General features: G+C 37.8%; 1 protein-coding gene across 1 annotated transcript; it reads left to right on the top strand.

Annotated features, from left to right (window-relative positions):
- Positions 1-796: 796 nt before the first annotated feature.
- Positions 797-16,070, top strand: LOC145775670 (uncharacterized). The gene is made up of 7 exons (XM_082587004.1): positions 797-1,076; positions 3,683-3,801; positions 4,273-4,727; positions 13,511-13,623; positions 13,732-13,944; positions 14,129-14,389; positions 15,003-16,070. Exons 1-7 carry the CDS (start codon positions 846-848, stop codon positions 15,267-15,269), a joined length of 1,659 nt encoding a protein of 552 aa, XP_082443130.1. The 5' UTR covers positions 797-845; the 3' UTR covers positions 15,270-16,070.
- The last annotated feature ends 3,771 nt before the right edge of the window (positions 16,071-19,841 follow it).

The following is a 19,841-nucleotide window of genomic DNA, read 5'->3' as shown; positions in this document are numbered from 1 at the left end:
AAAGTTAGAGTTTTTTTAATTTGCTGGAATTTGAGAATTTCTCTGGGTACCATAATTTTCCGATTGTGGCCGTGCTAACTACTGATACGGTATATAGCCTACATAATTTTTCAATTCAGACACGTTTTAAACTTTTCAAGGTTTTGCCACCTTTTCCTGTTCATTAACGTGCTGGTAGGTCTATATCGATTTTTGTAGTTAGTATCTTTTTCGTCTCGGACGCGTTAATGACGAAAAATAAAATGATTGATTGATGTGACCGTGTTTGCCGAACGAAGCAATACATTTTTGCTCTCAACAAGTTAGTTATATACAATGCTTCTTTTAAAACAATGGTAATGGTATGTAAATGTAATGCAACTCAAATTAAAAATTGACTACAAAAATGCACTTTGGGTCAAAATTTAGTTAAAAAAAAAGAACGCTTCTGGGTAGTATCGAACTCAGTCCCTCTAGAATAGGAAGCGGCGACGTACCACATGCGCCACGTTACGAGTTGAATAAAATGGTTGGATTCAGAACTTATATGCGCGCTTCTCATCTTTTGCTTTGAAAGAGAAAAAGAAAAAAAGTGACTGGACAGTGGACAATGACGTAATGACGGTCAAATAGTGTTTCAGATTCAAAGACCGGTGCCGGTCAAATAGCCACTGCCTAACTTTAAACGAGTTGGACCATCGTTGCTTGATTTTGTCGTTTCTTCATTCATATGGCTTTGTCCAAGTTAGCTGTGGAAGGTGCTTGATTTTTATTACCTCAACCTAATTATCTTATTGCATTCATTTTGAACAGACACAGTTGATTGTATTTCATATACTAAAACATTAAGAACATATTTATTTGCTATGGAGTCTTTTTCATCGGAAGACTTTCGCTTTGGTGAGCTTGGTGAAATAAACTTCCAAACAATGGATTCTATTCTGGGGAATGAAGGAGATTTTTTCACAAACAAAGACTCAACACATATTGCAGAATCTGAAAACAGTGGCAATTTTATAGATGAGTTTCTTAACCTTGATTCTGATGTAAACCCATCTGGAATATTTACTGACTGTGAAAACAAGTCAACTCAGTTGGTACGTACAACTAATGAGGAATAAAGATATTAATGTTGTTATATTGGGAAAGAGTCAGTTTTCCCATATATTTTTGATTTCAAGTATTTTATTTATGATAAAGGTGATAATGATTTTTAGTACAGAGAAAGTCTACTCAGATGTCCAAATTTAGTGATCTGCAATGCCACCACACCTGAATGACATGAGACACAAATGTTGCAAGATCGTAATATGTGAAACTCGAATGACATAGGACTGTGTTATTTCTTGAGGCTGTGCTGTTCAAAGATATATATATACATTACTAGGATGACATCAGTTAAATCTTTATTCAAAGGATTATTATTATGCGTTCACTTCGTTCAGTCAATTTCAAATCTTGCTCACTCTATAAATCTTTTCCCTTCACAGATCCTTGCAACCTCCTTCAGCTCTGCCATGCCCATATCAAAGTATAGGCCTATATTAAATTTCTGATCAAATGCCTACAATTATTTTTTTAGTTTTACTAAGTTGGTCATTTTTATGTCTGTTAGTGAGGTATATACCGTATCATTATGGTGTACGCCATACAGTACTAGTAATAGTAGCCTAGTTTAGTAGTAGTCCAGTTTTAATCCGGTGATGTCCTCGTCACCGAGGGTGGCCGGATTCACCTTCAAGTGCCGCAATCGCTTTCAGACCCTGCCTACACATCGATCTGTTTAACTCGTCCTCTCTTGTCAAGCCCACTTTGCTGCTTTTCTCCTCAACTTGCTTTTTCACGTGTTCTTGGGTCTTCCTTGTTTTCTATGACCCTCCACTTGCAACTCCAGCTCTCTTCTCAAAACATCATCTTCATCCCTTCTCAAGACATGCCTATACCACCTCACTCCATTCACTTTTGCCAACTTATCAACATTCTCACTCAACCCAAGCAAGTTCATTAGTTCTTCGGTATTCCTTTTGTCCATCAGCTTTACACCACACATCGCACTCACCATCGCTCTCTCAGTTCTTAAAATCGCCAATTCGTTTTCCTGTAAGCACCATGTCTCACTTTCGTACAGCATTGCAGATCTCACAAAACTAGTATAAATTTAAATTCAGGAAATCAGGTTGTTATTGAATTTTCATTTTGCATATTGGTTGGTTTACAGCAGTAGTTCTCACGGGGGCAGTACCGCCCCCCGGGGAGGGTTTTGATTTTGCAGGGGGGGCAGTATGATTACTTCGGCTTAAGGGAGGCGTTTTGATTATTAGGGGGCATTCTGGTTTAACTAGGGTTGCAAAATTCCCGGGAATTTTCAGAGCCGAAACTTTCCATGGAAATTTTAGGAATTAACGGGAATTTTAGGGAATTTTCGGAAACATTCAAAACAATCTTAATTTGATGTTGAAACAGGAAAATAATGGCTTTATACTGTTTAGAATAAAAGTACTATGTATAACTAAAATACTTAAGAACATACAAACACATGGTTTAGTTTAATAACTCCAAAAATGAATCATCACCAATCTGTTTTTTACAAAGAAAAACAATATATACTGAGTCAGTTACAAAGTCGTTGTTCTAGTTGCTGCCGGTTAGCATCTCCTCCTGCTCGGCTTCTTCAGATGATGTACCGTACTAATGACTGTTCTGGCAGCGTCATCGACTTTAGAGTCAACTTCAATTTGAGTTGACTTGTCTTCACACTCACAGGGCTCAAACAATGCCAAGTTTGACCTGACTGATACCGTACTAGTTTTGCTTTCATTTGCGAGCCTATTGTGGACCTTGGTGTGAGTGTTCCCAAATATGATCAGTATTTTTTTAAATATTGAAAAAGTATGCATAATAAGCCTCATTCTTAATTAACACCAAATTAGTGTTTAGAATAATTAAAGAAAATAAGAAATGCTGAAGATAGGTTTTTGATATTTTTTTCTAATTGATGAAATATTTAACAAATTTTTTAAACATAATAAATGCCAAATGAAAATTCCCCAATATTACCAATATTCCCGGGTCCTTCAAAATTCCCATAAAGTTTCCAGGAAAGTTTCCAAAATTCTCGGAAACTTTCCACCCCTTTACAATCTTAGGTTTAACCCATCTACCGACCAGCGTAACGATTTCGTCACATTATTGTCTGGATAATCGACTCTACATGCTCGCACGATAGCCAAACAATTTCTCTTACACCAACGTCGTATTTGATTGACCAACTGTTTTGTTTACAAACGCTATCTATTTAAAATTTAAATTCAGTTATTTTTTAGTATATCACAAAATCTGGTGAGTTCCATTATGACATAACCACTACTACCAGTATACTGTTTTTAAGCTCACAAATATATGTTTGCTTTTCGTAATTAATCGTTTTTGTTGGGGCCGGTAAAATTTTGCCAGTTTATAAAGGGGGCATTGGGCCAAAAAAGGTTGAGAAACACTGGTTTACAGCAACATGATCTTGTGTTTTAGTACCATGCTAGACACGTAGTCACTACATTATCTAGCACTCTGAAGATGTCAATCGTGTTGGGTTGATAAAACATCGGGATAAAAGCAGATCATCACCTTATACATCTTTTGATAGTTCAGCTTAGTTTACACCAAAAAAATATATATCTAGTTATTTAGACATAGTATTGTTTATTAGGGTGTGCAACCAGACTTCACATGTTCTCCTTACTGTTCATATTCCACCAGTGGTATCATAAAATCTCTTCAGACATCACCATTCCACCACAGTGACAGTGGTATATCATCTAATTCTGGGTATGTGATGACTATTACACTTTGTTGGTGTCTAGTGATTATAATTATACTAGTATAATGTCAAATCAATAGTCATATCATTTTTTGTAGCTGCATTCATTTAGATGTGGTGAGATTTGTTAGACCATAACAATGGTTTCTTCATATAGGCCTAGACACTTTGCTTCAGTTCCTTGAAGTGTCACAATCTGTGAATTATAGAGTATTTTTTGTTTGTATTTGTGAGTTATGTATGTATTCTTGTACTTAACTAACTGCCAACTAAAGCAAAACTCTTGTCACAAAAAGAAAATATGGTTAGTTGTTTTGAATAGTTAGGCTATACTGTATACAGTTCATTAAGAAAATGATGCATGTCTTCGACTTGTGGTATATTTTTTTGCATTTCTATTGCTTTAGTTCGTGAATGTTTTAACGTAGTCCTTCGGTGGAATAGCAAGATGTTAGGTAACGTTTGCATAAATATTTCAGATCTCCTTTGTCTGATGGGAATGAAATTTCTCCTTTTGACATGACGCCAGCATACCCAATTGGAAACCAGCCATGCACCCCTATTTCTAGTAATGCAGTGAATAACTCTGTGCTAGCATCAAATGACGACAATTTGCAATTTGACTTTTCTGGAATTGAAATGAACCAACTTCCTGCAGCCCCTCCTCTTGACATAGATTTCAGCTTATTACTCTCTGAGGATGTCAATGCCACCATTCCTTTTCCAACTGATAAAGAAGACAAAGCAAATGAAACAATTGACGATCTGCCTGCTATGAGGGTTTGTGATACCAGTGAGAGTTCTGCTGAGTCAACAATGTCTCATGATGAAATTCACTCTGTTACACTGCCAAGCAGGCCTAAAGAAAGGGCTAACACATTGTCATCTGACATCACCGTTGATTTACCAAACTTCAAACCTCTTGTGCTTTCTGGTAAGTCAGATTAGCGCATGTAAAGAAATTTTTACCATTGCATCACGCAACTTTATCAATATTGTTATACTAAGCTTTTTCATGCTATTTTTTATTCACATCACCCAGCATATCGCCGCTTTAATTCAAGACTGACTTAAGTCCACTTTTCATGATTTTGACTTTTTTGCATTTTTTTGCTAATTGGACATAAGCCCATATTATGAGCAATCTGCTAAGCTGTACCTTCCTTAGAAACAGAGATACCGTAGGCTTATGTCCACATACTTTTCCAAGTTTTAATTCCATATAGACTTATGTCCATGCATGGACATAAGAAATTTTTTTTTATAAAACATTTGGACTTAAGATATTTTTTTGGACTTATGTCCAATGACTATACATGTAATTTTAGTTGTAAGTCCATTACCAATTACTGGCAACCACTTAAATGAAGGCTGATCAACAAAAACACCTTGCTGAAAAGCAACTTGCAAGAGAGCATAAAGAAAAAATGAAGAAGGAAGCTTCTAACGATGCATCTGTTCTTACTGCAGGATTCGATTTCCAGAAAAGATTGCTTTCACCTCATGGAAAAGCATCTTCATTTTATTACAGTTTAAGGTTGAAAAATTACAACTTTTGTGACTAATTTGAACTCTATGCAAACTACTTGCTTTTTGTGGAACGAATGTCATTCAAGAAAAGGTTCTTGTGAAGTAGCATCATGCCTTCTTAGTTTTTTATCAAAAGCTAACTCCGATGGTGTAAAGAAACTTCACTTGTTTTGTGATCGATGCTGTGGCCAGAACAGTAACTGTATGGTTTATATCATGCTGGCAATTGCTCTCAAGATTTATTGCTTCGATGAAATCACCTTGAACTTTTTGGTATCTGGGCAGTGGGCATTGCCAATACGAAAATGACACAGCCCATTCAATCATAGAACGTGCTGCAAGCCAAATGACCATTTACACTACTGCACAATTGGAAACTTCAAAAGCAAGGATTTCACTCAGTTTTCGAAAATGATGAAAACCAATGTCAATAATGGGCAATGGAGAACGAATCTACTGGTCCAAAATTATGCAACTAAACATCACCAAAGCAGAGCCAACAACATTCGCAGGAGGTGGAAGAGGCCATTCTCCATTGGTGCATGGTTGAGCGGAAAAGCCCGACGCCCTTGGAAACAGAACAGAGACGGTTGAGCTCACCCATACCTGTTTGGTAGTGTCAGGCCGATGGGACGTGTGTCGGCGTCGGGGATGAACGAATAGAGTCTGGTGGCGCTTGACTTCCATTCAGAACTCCATTTATGATCCGCCCAAGTAGCCGCAGAGATGTCTTGTACAGGGTGGTCCACAAAAATGTGACACATTTTGTTTGTTCATAATTTCTACAAATCTAAAGATTTTTCAAAATCCTTTCAGCCGGAGATGGGTCATAGCTATAAGTTTTTGCCCTCAAAAGCACTTTTGAAAAAACGAACCGGTTTCTGAGTTATTTCAATATTTGATAATATGTTCGATCCATGCTCCTCGCTGCTGAATCATCGCTGCCACTCTCACATTGAAATTGTCCATTAATCTCCCTAACATGTCCATTGGAATTCTTCTAATTTCTCATCTAATGTTTTCCTTCAGTCTGTCAATGGTATCAGGATTGTCCTGGTAGACTCTATCCTTCAGATATCCCCAGAGGAAGTAGTCAGGAGGGTTAAGATCAGGTGAATATGGCGGCCAGGGGTTGTTGGTTCTCCTTGAAATCAATCGATCCCCAGGAAAGTACTGGTGCAGATACTCAAGGGTACGATTGGAACAATGGGGTTGGGCACCGTCTTGCTGGAATACAGCTGTATTCAAGTCGGTCCCCCTTTTCCTCCTTACTGCTGGAACGAATTGTCGTCTGAGCAATTTGATGTAACGTTCAGTGTTAACAGTCACCTGGCATCCCTCGTCGTCCTCAAAAAAGTAGGGACCAAAAATGCCATTACGTCCTATTGCACATCAAACTGTGACTTTTGTTGCACTCAAGGGTGTTTGCACATGCGCATGAGGCTGTGCTTCTGCCCAAAATCTCATATTTTGTTTGTTCACGTGGCCACTCAAATGGAAGTGGGCCTCGTCGCTAAAGAGAAGCACATCCAAAAGACCGGGATTGTTCTCAATCCGTTCACTGATTTGCTGACCAAATTCAAATCGTTCATCCTTGTTGGCTTGACTTTGAGTCTGAAGAAGCTGAATTTTGTATGGGAAAAGTTGCAAGTCAGCATGAATAATTCTATTGACAGAAGATCTTGAAATCCCCACTTCCTGAGAAAGTCTTCTGGTGGATTTCCGTGGAGACTTTTCCACACGAGTTCGAACATCGTAAAATTTTTCGGGTTTTTTTTGCGGTGGAAGGTGGACCACTATGGTTCTTACTGTTGTTAGTCACACTGCCAGTGTCTCTGAACTTCTCCAAAAAGCGTTTGATAGTATTCCGAGACGGTGTTTTCCTTCCAGGAAAGTCATGACGAAAATGTCTCTGGGTCAAGATTACAGATTTTGTCGAAAAGTAATGTTCAATGATTTTTGTCCGCTCAGCCACTGAAAATTGATATCCCGGTTCCATACTGCTACACATAAAACTTATAGCTGTACTCTATAACTAACCTGAAAATCAAGAGGTAGAATTAATTTTTATGGAAACGACAGATAAACAAAATATGTCACATTTTTGTGGACCACCCTGTACATCAGCTTCGTTGATGAGAAGTTGAGCAGCTGGCACAAATGAGTGTCTTGATTTCAGTCGACTGGGGTGCTCGTTTGGGAGAGCATCTTGTGGTGGAGAAGGTGGTTAGGCACCAGTTCCCGTCGACCGAGAGACAGAGTGACTTCTTCGCGACGAAGCTCAGCAGGTTGGATGCCAGCAAGAATGGGGAGATTGTCCAATGGTGTGGGACGCAGGCATCCGGTCACTGTGCGCAGAGCGCTGTTTATGGCAGTGTCGATGTTATGGCAGTGAACATTGCGGCACCAAACAGGTGCACAGTACTCTGCTGAAGTGTCAGCCCTACGCAAAGTGTCAGCCCTCGTCCCCCAGCCAGGCGCTTGAGTGTTGCAGATGAAGTAATTAATGAAGTGCATTGGATTTAATAAACAAATTAAGTGCAGTAGTTAGTTACTATCATATGTGCTATAGTTGAGTTAACAATGGTAGTTGTTTAAGTACATTAAATTTACTTACAGTGACTAGAGATGTACCGATACCAATATTTTGGCCGATACCGATCCCGATACCGATATCACTTTTTTAGGCCGATACCGATACTGATACCGATATTTTGGCCGATACTTTGGTGTTACAAAAAGAAGCAATTTTGGTATTTGCAAGGAATCATATCAAATGCTAAGTTTTACCTTATTTGCATAAAACTATTGAAAAAAGTTTTCAATTGGCATAACTTATTAAAGATTCAAGAATCCAATCTCAACTGCATTGTTGTGTCATAATAGTAGGTTTTAGTAATGAAAGGCCACCATAATTGAGGACTGGGGTATAAGGGAAGAAACATTACATCATAATTGGGGTTTCTGAAAAATTAATAAAGTGTTTGCGCAAACTCTCCAAATAGGCTAGGCTATCATAATTGATAATAAGATGTAAAATGTAAACCAAGTGATTTGTGTAGTCGTACAAAAACTATTCGACAAGTAATGTGCAACCTAATGGCGCTTGTCGTTCGGTTGAAAAGCTTTTACCAGGCCAAGACTACCCAGGTAGCAAAAATGTATACTTTTGCATCGTTTTTACGTTGCTAAACGTTTAAAAAACCCGTGTAACTTGGTTGTTTTTAGTAAGCTGGTTCTATCAGTTTCTGATTAAATTTCCACCTTTCGTTGTAATAAACTCACCAAGCTTAAACAATGTCATGGCAGAATAAGTATGCTCAAAATGAAAGCAATGAAACTACGAATCCTCACTAAACTAATCAAAATGGTCTTGTTGCGCCTAAAATGACCAAGGCCTATGAGAGGGGGTACGGACATAGGCGTCATTTCAGGGGTGCGAAGGGTGCTTAAGCACCCCAAAATAAAAATCTGAGGTAACAACATAAATGAGAGAGCACCCCTGGGCCCTGGTTTGCATACAAAATACACCGATTTAAATGGAAATTTGCATTGCTAAATAACGTTTTTTTTTTCTTTCTTGAAAGTCGTTTCACCAAAGCGCAATATTTTCAGTGTTTTACATTTGTGGGTGGCACGCAGCGCCACACATATCAAAGGCAGACATGATTGTACTATTGCGTAACAATTAAGCACAAACACGCGCACTGCGTCAAGAAGTGCCGTTCGAGAGAAAACAATTTGTCTGGCTTGAAGAAAATTGCTGTTTTCTACTCAAACGTCTAAAAAACATTCTGCAAACGGCGTCAGATGCAATCGTTAGCCGTTTCCCCTCTTCATCATACCGAATGGCAGACTTGCTACGAGAGCTGCTAGAGAATCCCACAATGAAAGAAGCCGATGTTACGAAAGTAAGCAAATTTTATGATGGTGACTGAGAACGCAAGGATTTGCTGCGTGAACGCAAACAGTGGTTCGCTTGTTGCAAACGTGACGGTGATGTTGTGACAGTGAATACGCTACGTCAGAAATTCATTGCACAGCCGTCAATGGTCGATATAATGCCAAATATATATGCAGCTTTGGCAGGGTTGATCGGTTTAAATTGGGGCAGTTTAAACCGCCCGGTTAAAACCTGGTTTAAACCGGGCAGTTTTGACCACCTATTACTGGTCAAAACCCCTTTAGTGTATGAATCAAGTTGCTTTTCAATTGAATTAAAAATATTACCCTCCATGTTAATGAATGGTAATAGTAATGATGTTCAACTATATTTTGTTTTGATCAACAATAACCTAAATCCTGGATTTGGAACAAAAAATATTCAATTTCTCAGTTTATTTTTGATATTTCAATCAGTTGGTTATTTTAATTAATGAGAAAATTCAAATTCTAAAGATAAGTTTCTGATGAACCAAAAAATGCTTGGTAGAACGATGAACCATTTGCACAGCCAACTGAAGTACAAGAATTTATTCCAACAATTTTTTTTTTTATGAAAAACATTTGCCATAAAATTTGCGCAACATTTGCCCTCCCGTTGCGTAGCACATAAGACGTAGCACGACATGTAATTTAAGGTAGTAGTCTTAGCGCTATTTGATGTCTTGTTTTTGGCGGCGCTGAAACAAGAGAAAAATTCAAGATAAATATAATCTTTCGTACAAACTTTACAGGCAGCCATCTGTGGCTGCCTGACAGGTCGGTATTGGCAGCCATTAATGAAAGTTCAGGCGGCCATGGCCGCCAGCTATTTCGAGGCCTGCATATCAAAATGGTCACAACTCACAACTGCTTTTATATATATTTCCTAAATAGCCCATAGCCCAGGTAGCCGACCATTCACTACATATAATAAAAATGTTTTTCTGGGTTTTGACCGGTTTAAACCTAGTTTTCACCGGTTAAAACCAGGTTTAAACCGCTTAGTGGTCAAAATTAGTTTAGACCACTTAGAGATCAACCCTGAGCTTTGGTAACTTACATTATTATGCCGACTTCTTCCTGTGAAGCCGAACGTTCTTTTTCGTTATTACGACGCTTGAAGACCTACCTTCGCAGCACTCAAACGCAACAACGACTGAACAATTTGGCCGTTATAGGTAGTCATCGCGAATTGGCGGAGAAATTAAACATGGAAGAACTTGTCACGGAGTTTGTTTCCAAGACAACGACCCGCAGAAACAAATTTGGATGTGATTAATTTATAGCAAGCCGCATTATAAGGCAGACGTGAACAAATTAAAGCAATTAAAGTCGAATATATTTCAATATTCAATGTAAGATCACTTTCGCCTCGCATGTAGCCTAATACTTGTTTTCATTTCTATCTGATCGTTTGACATACCGCTGCAGTCTATTCGATTACACATACGACAAAATTATCTTCTTTTATGTTGATTCGACGTTTCATGACGTAGGCTAAACATGGTTGAATTTACTATTAGATTGAGTCATTTGTTTTAACATTTTCCATTGGTCAGGTTTTCAATTGATTAGCCTATATTCACAATTTTCATAAGATAACTTAGAGCACCCCTAAGTTCGGCAAATTTTTTTTAAAAATTACGCCAATGGGTACGGAGGGTACGGCGTACCCTTGACGGCCCAAGCCTGTGTTTGTTGGGAGAGCCCAAAATTGTGGTTTTATAGTTTACACACAAAAATGTTTGGCTAAAACCATCCTAAACGACTGATTTCAAGCATTAAAGTTGTTATTCTTTAGTCCTGGGGGCCCATAATCTAGCAAAAGAGCCCAGAAAGGTAAGCGAGTGCTTTGCAAGCAAATTATGGGCCCAAAGTGGTAATTTAATGCTTTACGTGCAAAAATGTTCTGTTTAAAGCACCCTAAATTAAATCATAACACTTAGTTATTCTGCTGTCCGGGCGTACACTAGCCATTTCAATTCTTGTCGATGTCAATTCTTGCTACAAAACGGCTGCCGAGAAACATATAGTTGATTTAATGGTCTAAATGGCTAGCGTGGAAGCTACACCGTTATGGTTAGCGAATCGCAACAGCTCGCTGTACTAATGAGTGCTCAGCCTTGTGCTGATAGCCGGGAAGAACGCTCCTTTCTTCACAATGAGGTTGTCATCTTAGGCGCAACAAGACCATTTATTGATTAGTTTAGTGAGGATTGGTAGTCCCATTGCTATCATTTTAAGTCTACTTACTCTGCCATGACATTGTTTAAGCTTGGTGAGTTTATTACAACGAAATGTGGATATTAAATCACAAACTGATAAAACCAGCTTACTAAAAACAACCAAGTTACATGGTTTTTTAAACGTTTAGCAACGTAAAAACGATGCAAAAGTATACATTTTTGCTACCTGGGTAGTCTTGGCCTGGTTTTATCCTCTGCTGAGAAATAAAAAGAAACACAAAGAAAAGCATGATAAATATTGGAGAAATTGAGTCTCCTTCACAACTTAAGAATCGAACAACGCAAAACTGCTGAAACAAAACGTTTTGTTTGAGTGAAAGAATCACTGTAAGCAAACAATGCCAAGAGGTACGCACATGAAGTCATGGGAGTGTGAGGTATCAAAAATTTGAACAGGTTTTTATTTTTCTATATCAATGTGGTGTTAGTAACTACTTTAAAAAATCTATGTAATATCTTTGCTTCTGCAAAAATCCGCAGCAAACGCCTTTTTTTACATGTTTAGTATCGGCCACAGTATCGGCCAAATTTTGCCGATACCGATACTCAAAAAATGGCCGATATCACCGATACCGATGCCGATACCGATATATCGGTACATCTCTAACAGTGACTAAAGGTTGAATTGCACTAACTGTATGAAACGGCAACATGTTAATTGAACAGAGAAAGATAATTCAGCACAACTACACAGCAGTTTTACTCTCTTTAGGGAAAATGTTGCAAATTCACAGTTAGTGTGAGAGTTTGTTAAAAAGAAGAGTTTTTTGGAAGAGTTTGTGTCAGTGTGATGAATAATTAAATTGTGATAAAGAAATTTTGAACATGAAAGTTTGAGCAAAAATTACGTTATTTTCTTGTATGCTATGATACTTTACCTCTAAAAGTGATTCATCAAATGAAAATGAATGGTGCTGCACTGGTGTTAAACAATTCATTCGTGTTTTTCAGCATGTACGTACTTTAACTTTCAGGTAAATTAGACTTATGTCCATTTACATAAAAAAAAAATCAAAAATATTTCAGAGCAAAAAAGACTTAAGTCCAACAACATGCAAAAAAAAAATTAATGGCACCACCTAGTGGAAAAATCTTCTGTGATTTTTGTGGACCAACATATTGCCTATCACTGGTAAATAGTAAGTCTCTGTGTGCATATCCATGTCAAAGAAATTTGTTCAGTTGTACAGTCAAGTGCAGTTATTTGCAATTATCTCAAAACTCTAAAAATGGACTTAAGTCAGTTTTGAATTCAAGCGGCGATATTATTGTCACACAGCAAATATTCATCGTTTAATTTGTTACCAACAGTAATAAATTTTGTATTTGGTGAGTACTGTGCATATTTCGGCTTATATTCTATGTTTGTTTTGGTATTCATTAACTGAAATATTCTGGAATAAGAAAAATCAGGTTTTATAAATAAAAAAGTTTCATCTTACCATTAGTTAAGGTGGGGCTGTGGAATGAGCTATTTCTGAGTAGTTTGTTTGAGTGGTGGTCGGACCACTCAGCATGCGACAACTCAGCAAGTGCTTTAACTCAGCAATTATATTTTAGCTAAGTATGCCAAGTCAGCAAATGAGATTTACGTGCTTACTTCGGACTTGCTTGGTCATCGCTTGCCAAGCGGAATTTGCTGACTTGTGACATGCCAATTTATGGCTTGCTCAGTTGCTACTTACTCAATTTCATAATTTACCTACCTAGGCCACTTGCTGAACTGTTGCTAGCTTAGTTGTCACTTGCTCAGTTCACAACTGCTGACATGTAGGACTGTAGGAGACTCGTTTGAGTTAATGGCATAGAAGAGCTAACTTTTGTTTCTCTTTAAAATAGAAGAGACCGATGTCGATGTTCTTATAATATCATGCCTTATTGCAATTGGGATTATTATTACATTTCTTTAATCGCTCATTTTTTATTTATGCAGCATTATTCAATTTTAAATCTTCAATTTCCAGGGGTTATTAGAGTCTATTAAGTTAACTTATATTTTTTTTATTTTCTCTTGTAGTTGAAGAAAAGAAATTACTTGATGAAGAAAAGGTCACGATTCCAACAGATCTCCCTTTGACCAAATACGAAGAACGCATATTAAAGAAAGTCAGACGAAAGATTCGCAATAAGGTACGGTATGTGTGATGAAAGTATAGTATCGCAGTATGTATAGTTTTAACACATAGATTACATATAATTAGTTTATTTAAAGATTTCAATCGTGTTAACCATGTTCAGAAATCGGCCATGGCCAGTCGACAGAAGAAGAAAGACTATGTCGGTGGGCTTGAAGCAAGAGTCACCCAGTGCACCAGTTTGAATGAAACTTTGTCCCAAAGAGTAGAGCAATTAGAAAAACAAAATTTAAGTCTAATGGAGCAACTTAAAAGGCTTCATCAAATGGTCAAAAGTAATTCTGGCAAACCAACACAAGCATCAACATGCGTCATGGTAAGTTTCAAACTTTTCTGCCACATTATTATTATCATTTGATGTCTTGTATAGATTTCTGACAGGATTATCATTACTTTTTGTGAAGCACTTCAAGTTTGAAGCATGTTAAATTTCGACAAGCATTGGCTTTTTTATTACTACGAAAGATACCGAAAACAATGCACTTCGCTTTCCTCTTCAGGTACTGCTTCTTTCATTCGGCTTATTTATTGCTCCGAGCTATGGGCCATTGAGCATTAAATCACAATCTTCCGATGTCCCAATGTCTGATGGCCATAAGACTCGAAAAGTGTTAGAACATCAGCCCGCTGCTGAGAATGTGAGGAAGTATGGCAGGAGTCTCTCTTCCATGGATCACAAGATGTATTCTGTGGATCTAGCAATGAAACCGATTGTAACCACTTATAAGGAGAACGATGACAAGGATATTACTCTTTCTATGGTAAATATTACTTCAGTCTCAAGCAATATTTTATATCGAAATGAAACACTTCAAATGCTCTTGCCATGATGCATTGTTGCATGTATTCAAACTTTTTTCAAAGGCATTTTTCTTGAAGCAACATTAATGATACGTTGATGGTGGAAATTTTGATGTTTAATGTTTATATTTGATTGCAAGTATGATAACTGCAGCCACTGTTTTGACGTTTCGGTCTGCTCAGTGCAGCAATTCCTGCACTGGAGTGAACGCCTATAATATATAAGTACTAAGTAGCTTAGCGTGGTGATGTTTCCATTTGTGGTACGCAAGGATTTACATTTGGTTACTTTGTTTAACCCCCCCCTTGTGACATCATATTTAAGATAAAAAAATTAATTCCCAACTTTGCATTCACTTGGCAACATCAATGAGTATTGAGTAAACCACCTAGACAAAGAAACCTTCACAGCACTTGTGTCGGGCTCCTTAGGCCTGAGTGGGGATATTGTTAATGGAGAAACATTTACATTTGGTTTGTTGCTGCCATCTCGAAGTTGTAACTGTTGTCTTAACCCAATTACCAAACATATTATCTTTTTCCTACCGTAACCATTTTTTCTGTGACGTACAGGACTTCAGCGACATTTCAGTTATGACGAAGAGCCAACACAGCAATGACACTGTTTGGAGATCCGATACAAATCTGTCGCCTGATGAAGTTGCAAGCAGTCCCAACAACAGCAACCTTGACGTCCATTCGTATCTACCTCCTCACTACAGTCGGTGGGCTGATCTCGTCCAACCTCAATCTGACGTTGAGGAGAAACCTGCAGACTATGAGGACGCTGAAGCAATACATGAGCCTGCTTTTGCAGCAACCAGTATAGATGGAAGCTAAAAATCTTATGTTCCTTCTCTTCGCAGTAGCTGTTAGCACCCTTAAAGTTCCTTTTGTATGTCTGCTCTGCACGCATGAAGCAGATTTGTTGCGTTATTGTGCATTTTTTACTATTTTTTAAACCAGCGATCATTCCTAGCAATAACGATCATTTCTAATCGTGTACGGGGGCACTCATCCGCCCCTCTAAGTTTTTTTTTTTTACATTTTTAAATTGAAAAGTTTATTCTCGATGAAACAAAAAAAAAACACTTATTACTCCCACAAAAGGTATCATGTAAGATGTCGTTACACGCTTGAATCGTTGATTATGACAAGTTTATGGTTTCCCGTCCTTTGGTTCCCCGTATTGCGTATGTCGTTGTTGCACCACGAATCGTCAGTGTTTTATTTACTTCGTATGAAACATTCAAAATTGTCAGCGCTGATGAGAATTAACTCGGGTGGAAATTATTCTATTCACTAAGCCAAATTTGATTATTAATTGTCTTGAGGTGTAAAAACTGAATGCAGTTCATCCCAGACAGCAAAGTTGGTCATTTTTACGTTGATTCGACGTATGCAGACGTTGAATCAATGTAAAAATGATCAATTTTTCTGGCTGGAACGCTACGTTTGCCATGAAAATTAGTGATGTGGTCTATGTAGTTGACCAACAATTCAGTAATTCCAATGCTTTGTATTTTGCCGTTGCTTTGCATAACTGTTTTATTTGCTTCTATGAGTTTATGTACAATTGCACTGTTTTGATTTCCTTCATAAAACATTCTTGAAAATCAAAATGTGTTTTGAACATATAGCCGGTTTTCGAATTTTCATAGTTGGAGTTGTTAAAAAGTTTTACTTCGCCAAAAGAAAAAACACGTTTGACAATCAAAATCAAATTGGCATAGATAAATAATAATTAGCTATAGTACACATTACATACCGCATCAACCAACTAACTTTAAAAATGAAACTTAACCAAGACCCTAGCCTATCTACAAAAAAATTGCGAAAATCAGCCATTACTATTTAAGCAACTGTGTTTACAAAAAAATGCAACTAATTTGAGCTTCAATTTAAAACATCATAATATATACATTATACAGTAGGGTGTTTCATTTTTTCACCATTTTTGAAATTCAAAATGCCTGGGGTCCCATCTGGTGGTATTTGGGGTAAAAAGTTTACACCCCAAATTTTTTTCAATTATGACGTCATATTGAGGTGGTCCACGAGGTTTGAAATTTTTGGGCCTCAAAATCTCGAAATTTGGCCGTATCTCCGGAACCGCTCATCATAGATCGACAAAATTAGTATCAAAATGCGCAGAAGGGTCGGTTTCCTATACCTGATGTAAAGAATATTAAGGTCTATCTGCTTCAAAAAAAAAGTTATTTCAAAAAATCTGATTTTCGGTGTATTTTCTCCTGATGAACAGAGATCAGGTGATCAAGATAAAAGTTTTTCTGTATTTTTCTATCTTGGTAGCTGCTATTGCGTAATAATAGTCCTTGTTCGTTTTGCAAGAGATGAAATGGTAATTTGAAGGTACCGGTATTACAGTACTATTATAATATTAATGTAACTGTTGAGGAAGAGGTATGCTGCTTACCTGCTTTAGATTAAGTGTCATTATGGCATTAAGGTCAGGTATTAGTAAGTTGATGCAAAACTTCAAGGTATTGGAGAGAAATGTGCTTCCCCTGAATTCAGACATAGTCAGTCACTATTTTTACTTGAGGAAGAAAGTAGCCGAAACTAATCCTGAGTTTTTTAAGAAAATACCTCATTTCCAAAATTTAAAAGATGAACTGCTGAAAGATGTAGTTGGCATATGGAACAAAGCTGGTCTTCCAGTGCTTAGCAAACAGAGAAACCTAGCACTTCTAGCATACAATCTGCCAAAGCATCGGCACTACTATGTTTGAAACAGAGAAAAAGAAATGAAGTAGCTAGATGTCTACACAGTAGCGAAAGCGACTCTGATGGTGACATGAATTGGGAAGATGATAAGGAATACGAGCCTCTGAAACCAGCTGTTTGGGGAAAAGTGTACAAGAAAGTATATTATTTTTCCATAAATGATAGAAGTTGTGTACTTGCTGATCGTAGGATGACTTCGGTACCCCAGCAGTCAGATCTTATGAGGTCGGTTCTTGTAAAAGATCAAGTAGCTGCAATGCTGCATCACCTTCGACAGTATACCGCCAACGACAAAAAACGAGAGAAAAATCTCTGATGGAAAGTGAGAACCTTCTCAACTCAGCTTCTGTCATGCAGTTATGTTATGATGGGCGCGTTGTCGATAAAATAGATCGATACGTTTTCTTGGGCCAACTTGTTGATGATAATGGCATGAAGCACGAAAGTGTGCTTGCTGTTAAATCTTTTCCCAAAAGTGTGTTGGTCACTGCAGAACTGATTTTTGGCACCATCATCCAGGAGGCTTGCAGAGTTCACCTATCCCAAGTATATTCAGTCATGGCTGATACGACTGCTCTCAACACGGAAAAAAGTCCGGAGTCAATACTCGACTGGTCAATTATTTTAATAATGAAGTTGGTCATGATATTCATACCCTTTAATGCATGTTCTACATAAACGAAATATATCTTTCCCATGTCATTTCTTTTGTGGACGGTGCCAAGAAGAGTCCTGGAGCAATGCAACATGGGGCTTTGCTTAACGAGATAGCAAGACTAGGCAAGCCCAGTACTGAAACCTTAACACCAACTATTATTCCGCAATAACAGCTTCTCAGAGTGCAAAAATACAGAAAAACTTTTATCTTGATCACCCGATCTCTGTTCATCAGGAGAAAATACACCGAAAATCAGATTTTTTGTAATAACTTTTTTTCTGAAGCAGATAGACCTTAATATTCTCTACATCAGGTATAGGAAACCGACCCTTCTGCGCATTTTGATACTAATTTTGTCGATCTATGATGAGCGGTTCCGGAGATACGGCCAAATTTCGAGATTTTGAGGCCCAAAAATTTCAAACCTCGTGGACCACCTCAATATGACGTCATAATTGAAAAAAATTTGAGGTGTAAACTTTTTTCCCCAAATACCACCAGATGGGACCCCAGGCATTTTGAATTTCAAAAATGGTGAAAAAATGAAACACCCTATTATACAGCCACTAGGCTACAACAAAAAGAAAAACTCCCACGTTTTTGGCGAAGTAGCCTACTTGTCAGAAAAAAGACAATTTTATAACATCCTAAAGAGAAAAAACTACAGAAAATAAGTTTTACTTACGATTATACCTCAAATTACTACGATGCAGTAAGCCAGGTGAATTTTCACACAGCTGCAACTTCATTTCACCAGCAGTTTTGCATCGCTAATGGGCTTTAAGAGATTACTTTTTGAGTCCCAGAGATGGAAAATAGCCTCTACAATTTTGATGCAACAAAGGCAATTTTATTGAAGTGTGTTTGCAAATACAATTTTGGTTTGTAACAAAACTCAATTTAACTCGATGAAGTATTTTGATCCAACGTCAGAATCTGCAATAAGTTTCTCTCTGTATCTGCAGACAAGAGAACTTTAAGCATCATAATTACCGCGTGATGTTGCTGTGAAACTAGAAACATTCTACCCATCAGTTCAGTTTCTGACTATCACAGCGCTTTCACAAAATAGCAAAAACACTTTGATATCATCTTCGACAACAAGCCCAGTAGCAGATCCTGGGGTGGGGGGCATTAAGCTATGTCACAAAACCGAGAAAAAACATGTAGACCTTCTTGAGTTTTGCAATAGGCCTACTGTGTTTTTTCGCTGACTCTCCTTGCTCAATGAACTTGTGTTAATCTCGCCCCTATAGCTCAGTTGGTTAAGCACACGACTTTACGAACGAAGAAACTGAAAAAACAAGGGTGTGGATCGACTCTCGGGGTGTGCGCTTGAGCAACGTACGCTAAGAACTGCCCACTGGGCTACTGCTCTCCATTCAGCGGCATTTAATGGATGGAATGGACTATGGAGTAATTCCCTGGCAACAACACTTCAACAATCGGAAAATTCTATCTGTCACACTCGATGAACGGGCCTGCGCATGGTCGTTGGGAGGATAATTTGGGTCCTGTACCAATGAGATTCTTGTGCTCCAAATCAAGAGATTTCTATAAAAAATGCACTATATTCCCTGGATCTCCCTGTCAACGCTACTGGGCCTGCGTCAGTGTTTCAAACCCTCTGCTAGAATGAGAAACTGCCAGGATTAAGCTCTCAAAAAAGCTTTTTCAGCCTGAGGATAAAAAGTCTCTCAATCAATCTAAGCATGAACATTGAACTCGTCGCATGCGTGCTTCAAACTAACAGCGGTTTTAGAGATCAGGAATTTGGTAGCCAATCAAGCAGAGATACAAGCAAGTTTAAAAGATGATGTGGTTTTCCAACGAGAAATATTTCTCTTTCAACTGCGTTGAGCAATGTAGGTTATATTTAAAAAACCTTGTTCAAAAAATGAGTTATTGTAATTCTTGCACGTTGTCATCAAAAAAAGATTTTACATTTAACTTTATTGCTGAACCAGAAATTTTGCTCCAACTTTTACACAAAACATGATTTTGAT

The sequence above is a fragment of the Aplidium turbinatum genome, chromosome 8 (genome assembly GCF_918807975.1).
Source record: "Aplidium turbinatum chromosome 8, kaAplTurb1.1, whole genome shotgun sequence".
In the NCBI taxonomy this organism is placed as follows: domain Eukaryota; kingdom Metazoa; phylum Chordata; class Ascidiacea; order Aplousobranchia; family Polyclinidae; genus Aplidium; species Aplidium turbinatum.
Note: the sequence above shows the minus strand (reverse complement) of the source record. Positions and strands in the feature narration are given on the sequence as shown.

Bases quoted from the DNA above. Each gene is read 5' to 3' on its own strand.
- LOC145775670 (XM_082587004.1), top strand. From the start codon at position 846: ATGGAGTCTTTTTCATCGGAAGACTTTCGCTTTGGTGAGCTTGGTGAA. The intron at 3,802-4,272 runs GTATGTGATGAC...TAAATATTTCAG, and splicing joins GGTATATCATCTAATTCTGG to ATCTCCTTTGTCTGATGGGA. The intron at 14,390-15,002 runs GTAAATATTACT...TGTGACGTACAG, and splicing joins AGGATATTACTCTTTCTATG to GACTTCAGCGACATTTCAGT.